This window comes from Tauraco erythrolophus, chromosome 19 (assembly GCF_009769465.1).
Source record: "Tauraco erythrolophus isolate bTauEry1 chromosome 19, bTauEry1.pri, whole genome shotgun sequence".
Classification (NCBI taxonomy): domain Eukaryota; kingdom Metazoa; phylum Chordata; class Aves; order Musophagiformes; family Musophagidae; genus Tauraco; species Tauraco erythrolophus.
Genome location: NC_141483.1, coordinates 15,592,352 through 15,597,631, shown reverse-complemented (window position 1 = coordinate 15,597,631; position 5,280 = coordinate 15,592,352). Strand labels below are relative to the sequence as shown.

General features: G+C 67.4%; 1 protein-coding gene across 1 annotated transcript; it reads right to left on the bottom strand.

Annotated features, from left to right (window-relative positions):
- Positions 1-2,855: 2,855 nt before the first annotated feature.
- On the bottom strand, positions 2,856-4,106 carry CRYBA4 (crystallin beta A4). The gene is made up of 5 exons (XM_086623555.1): positions 4,065-4,106; positions 3,821-3,939; positions 3,453-3,594; positions 3,175-3,317; positions 2,856-3,003 (listed from the first exon to the last, which is right to left on the bottom strand). The coding sequence occupies exons 1-5, from the start codon at positions 4,101-4,103 to the stop codon at positions 2,856-2,858; spliced, it is 591 nt and encodes a 196-aa protein (XP_086479681.1). The 5' UTR covers positions 4,104-4,106.
- Positions 4,107-5,280: the final 1,174 nt, after the last annotated feature.

The window sequence follows — 5,280 nt, the reverse complement described above, 5'->3', positions numbered from 1 at the left end:
GCAGACGGTGCCAAGAGGGAGCCAGGCTGCCCCGGTGCCGCCGCCCGGAGCGGGCATCGCCCCTCCGGGCCGGGAACACGCTGTGGACGCGCCGCTGCCCCTAACAAAGGGAGCGGGGCCCGGGCTGCCCCCGGCCCGGTGCCCCCCGGAGAGGTCGGTGGCTCCTGCCATTGCGTGTGGGATGCCGTGGGAATTACCTATAGCCAGGGAATAAGAGTATATTGGGGAGGGGGGAATTTTTTTTTTGGAGACCGAGCGGAGGGAGCAGCAGCGCCGGCCGGGCCCGCAGCCTCCCGGGAGCGATGTCCGCAGGACCGGCCGTGCCCCGGGGCAGCAGCTCGCCCTGCTCCCGGCCGTGCCTCTCGCCCCGAGGTGGGGGGCGGCCCCCGGGGCTCCGCTTGACTCCCCCGCACCCCCAGACCCCGCCAGCGCCCGGAGAGGAGCCCCATTTCCCTCCGGAAAATAGCGGAGAGAGATGTACACGCGGCTTTACCTGCTTCCCGGGGAGGGGGGGCTCGGGGGCCGCCGGGCTCCGCACGCTCCTGGCCGCCGGCAGCTCCTTTGTGCTGGAGCTTTCCAGGGAGCATCCCCGAGAAATGCTGCCGTGCAAACTCCTCCTCCCCGCAGCCCCCGCCGGGCCCGCCCGGCCCTACCTACGGCGCAGGAGGATGCTGCAACTCCCATTAAATTTTAATGCTGGAAATGCGGCCGAGCCACCTTCCCCCCTCCCGCACCCCGCCCGCCGCGGCCCATCACCGCTCCCCGCTGCGGCAGACCCCGGGGCCACCGGCCCCTCCGCAGCCGGGCCACGGCGGCGACCGGCCACGGCCCCTCGCTGCAAGGGCCCCCGGTCCCCCCTCGCGGCAGGACAGCGGCCCGCCGAGGGGGCACGGACTCCCCACAGTCGTTTAGGATAGCGTGGGCACCCCATATCCATGGGGATGGCACAGGGGATGCGGGGCAGGGGATGCGGGGCAGGGGATGCAGGGCAGGGGATGTGGAGCAGGGGACGTGGGGCAGGGGACACAGGGCAGGGGACATGGGGCAGGGGATGTGGGGCAGGAGATGTGGGGCAGGGGACATGGGGCAGGGGATGTGGGCCAGGCAGCGTTGCAGGCAAACCCCTCGGCAACGTGGTGCGCAGGATCCGGCCGTGCTCGATGGGGAGGGAGGGATGGCACAGAGACCAGCCCAAGCTGGGGACATGTCCGTGGCCGCGGTGCCAGCACAGGCGGGGGGCCGGGGGCAGACCCCCATCCCGGGGGCCGGAGAGCTGGGGCAGCCCCTCCGCAGCGCTTTGCAGCTGCTGGGCTCTCGCATTGTTCTCCGGGTCCCTGGGGACCCATCGGTCCTGCTGCCAGCTGCCCGCCGTGCCTGGCTGTGTGCTGGCTCCGCTCCCGGCCCCCCGCATCCCCCCGGGGTTCTGGGGCTGGGCAGGAGCAGGGGGGGCTGGGCAGGGCCGGGCTCCCCACCAGATGTGGCTGCGGAGGGGCCGGGAAGCTCTGCTCCTCCAGGTCTTGCCAACTGGTGGCCCCAGATGGGTTCACCCTGGGGCAGCAGGACATTTTCACTCAGCCCATCCCAAAACTTTTTGTTTCTTCTTCCATTCTGCATTTTTAATTATGATTTCCTGCAGAGAAGATCCCTTCCTGGGCAGCATTGTCTCCGGCAATGGTGGTCCTGCTGCTGCAAATGTCAGGAATGGGACATTTTCATCACTTTGAACCTTTTCTCCAGAGCTCTTCTGAAATGAGACGTTTTCCAAACCAGCCCTTCCCTGTCACATTTTCAGCTTCAGTTAACCGTCGCTTTCTCATGAGCTGAAGAAGATGGTTTATCAGCAGCCCCCGACAGCTTCTTGCTGCCCCACGTTTCCTGCAGCGACAGCCCTGCCTGTGCCCGCGGCGCTGCCAGGGCAAACATGGAGCCACAAGGCCATGGTGTCACCTCGCTGCTCCAGGACCAGCACACGGCTTGGCCTGGTCCCCTGCACCGCTGCGGGCAGAGGGACTCGTCTGCCTCTGCCCTGGGCTGCCCGCTCTGCCCTGGGCATGGGAGGTGTTGCGAGGCAGGCGGGTGCTGCGAGCTGGTGTGGGTGCAGAGGTGTGTCTGCAGGTGTAGGGGTGTGCAGGGGTGTGCACGAGTGCAGGGATGGGGGCAGGGGTGTGCACAAATGCAGGGATGGGCGCACAGAGTGCAGCTGCGGCTTGCTGGATCCTGCAGCTCCTCCCAGCTCGAGCCAGGCCGAGGCTCAGCAGCAGCCGCACCGTGTCCCCCTCAGCCTCGCTGGAGCTGCAGCGTGGCCCTGGGCAGGTGCTGGCAGAGCCGATGCGGTCTGCAGGGCGGTGGGGACGTGTGGGTCCTGCAGAGCCCCTGAGCCGGCAGCAAAGCTGCTGCAGGGACAGGACAGAGACGGTCCTCGCTGGTGGGATGTGCAGCTCTGTGCAAGGGCTGCACTGCTGCTCCTGCTGGCTCAGCACCCAGGTCCTCACCCTGGTTCCCAGCCCCACAGTTCCCCGGGGCCCTGGCAGCAGGGCCAAGGACAGCCCAGTGCACTGCATTCCCCCTCCGTATGTGAGCTGGGCAGGGGCTCTGCCAGCCTTCGACAGGGACATGTAAATGCCTGTGATGGCTGCAGGGGCAGAAAAGGATGATCATCCCACCCACCTCATCCTTGCCCCTCGAGCACGTGCCTTGGGCATGGCATTGCTCCCAACCACACACCCCCATGGCACCCTCCCCGACTGCCAGCGCGCCGCCTTGGACAACTGAGCCTTTATTGAGCTTTGCCCCCGCTGCCCCGCGGGAGAGATGGTGCCCAGGGTGTGCAGGTGGCGGCACTGCGGCTCCGGCGGTCACTGCTGGACCCTGCGGATGGACTGGACCTGGCCTGTCTGCGCGTGGGAGCCCCACTCCCGCACGTGCTTGTACTCGCCCGCGTGGCTGTCGCTCTCCAGGAGGTACTGGAAGCCCCGGTACCCCGGGTACTGTGAGCAGACCCACCTGCAGCAGAGCAGAGAGCAGTGGCAACTCAAGGCTGGCAGCACCATGAAGCACCGTGCACTGGGGGCACTGGGCAGTGGGCAGGGTGCCGGCAGCTGCCAGAGCATCCTCAGCTCTAGTGCATGCCCCTGGTGCTGGGTCCTGGAAGGGTGCCAGCCCCTGGGTACTCACGCGCCAGAGAGGACGAGGAAGGAGCCCACGGTGCTGCTGCCCCAGCCCAGGGCGGGCAGAGAGGGGCAGTCGTCACTCAGCTCCCCCCGCTTGCCCTGGAAGTTCTCCTGCTCAAAGAGCATCAGCCTGCTCCGCCCGTGGTCCTGCCGTTGACAAGGGCACAGTGTTGGCATGGCTGCCCTGCCCAGCTCCCTGGCCGGTGGCTGGCAGTGGGACCAGTCCGGCAATGGGCTCCAGGGGCTGGCCCCATGGCGGGGAGCTGGGCTGGGGGCACTCACAGCGCAGGTGATGGGGCGGAAGGAGCACATCCTCTCCACGTGGTAGGCATTGCTGCCGCTCCATGCCTCCCAGCATGGATACTCGCCACGCTCCAGCACAAACTGCTGCCCCTGGAAGCCGCAGTGCTCGAAGCCTGCCCACCTGCCAGGGGTGGGATGGTGGGGATGAGACCCCTATGGCACCCGCCACCCTGCTCACACCCAGGGCTGTGCCCACTACACCCCATGGGGATGGGGCCGTTCCCTGGAGGAGGCGGCTCTGTGGCTCAGGTGCCAAAAGGCACTGGAGACCTCCATCCTTCAAACCCCCTCCATCCGTGGGGTCCCACAGCACCGTGAGGTGGCAGCTCCCCGTGACCCCCACTCACGCCCCGCTCTCGATCTTGCAGGAGCGGACGGTGCTGAAGCCGTGTTCCGGGGTGCTGTAGCAGTCGGTGGTGAACTCGTGCTTCTTGCCCTGGAAGAAAGCCTCATCCCACACCACGATCTGGGGAGGATGGAGGGAGTCAGGGGGCTCTGTGGATGTAGAGGCCCTGAGCAGACGCTGTAGCCCCTTGCCCAGGCGTTCAGGGGACCCAGGCTGTGTCACCAGCCCTCCCCAGGCTCCTGTACCTTCCAGAGACCGGAGGATCTCCTGCAGCGGTGGGTCATGGTGGCTCTGCTGCGGCACAGGGGAATGGCACAGTTAAAGCCTGCACCAGGGCTGGTGTGTCACTGCCCCCTGCAAGCCTGGCCATGCCAGAGCAGGCGCAGAGCATGGGCCAGGGCTCTCCCAACCCAGCCGGGGCTCTCATTTGGGCCGTGCAGAGCAGCGGGTGTCTGGTAGGGCAGCCCCAGCCCTGGCAGCCATCCTGGCAGCACGGCACAGCACCGCAGCGGGGTGAGCATGCTGCCCGCCCGTGCATGGGGCTGCCCATGGCTGCTCGTGCCCAGAGTCCTGCTGCTGCAGGCAGATCCCTGAGCCAAAGCCCCCGTGCAGGCTGCCCTGGCGCAGGCAGCCCCGTGCAGGTCCCCAGGCGTGCTCACCACGCGCAGGCAGGGCCAGCGACTGGGGCTGCAGCCAAGGCAGCGCTGAGCCAGGAGCGCTGCAGGGGCGGCTGCGTGCCCACGCCGAGCAGCAGCACCCCGCCCCGCTGTCACTGCCAGTGATGCCCCCTGATCCCCCTGCCACTGTCCCCCTGTGCCAAGGCATGTGACGGCAGAGCAGTGCCATGCCATGCCATGCCATGCCGTTCCGTGCCGGTGGCCTCGCATCCTCTTCCACAGGTCCCTGTGGCAGCTCCGCTTCCAGGACTCAGCCATACGGGACAGGGGCAGCTGCTGCTGCCAGGCTCCCGTGCTTACCTGGGGTGAGGCACTGGTGCCCAGGGAGGTGACATGTCCAGCAGCCCTCTGGCTGGGTTTTTATAGCCTCCAGATAGAGACAGAGCCCAGGAGAGCATTACTGAAACCCCTAACTCAGCACATGGCGGGGAGGAGGGACCGGGCGGAACAAAGGCGACGCTGCAGAGAAGCTGATGAGCCGGGACGCTGCGGCTCCCGCTCCCCCGGCCCACCAGGCAAGGGGGCTCTGACCCCCGGCCCCGCAGCTCCGGAGCCAGGGCATCGCCACGGCCCCAGTGTGCAGCTGGGACCATGCCCCCCAGCTCTGGCAGCACTCCCTGCCTGTGGGCAGCACTGCTTGCCCCGTGCCTCGTGCCTCGCCTCGGGGTGCCGAGAGGTTTTCGCACTCACATTTCTGGGAAGTAGGAGCAAAGACACATCTGCACTTGTGGCAGTGCTTGCTCTCTCTGCTAGGGCAGAGCAGCATTTCCCAAAAGCTGTGGCA

Excerpts from the sequence above, each read along its gene's own strand:
- CRYBA4 (XM_086623555.1), bottom strand. The coding sequence starts at position 4,103 with ATGACCCACCGCTGCAGGAGATCCTCCGGTCTCTGGAAG. Across the intron at positions 3,940-4,064 it reads GATCCTCCGGTCTCTGGAAG|ATCGTGGTGTGGGATGAGGC; the intron begins GTACAGGAGCCT and ends CATCCTCCCCAG. Across the intron at positions 3,595-3,820 it reads TGCAAGATCGAGAGCGGGGC|GTGGGCAGGCTTCGAGCACT; the intron begins GTGAGTGGGGGT and ends CACCCCTGGCAG.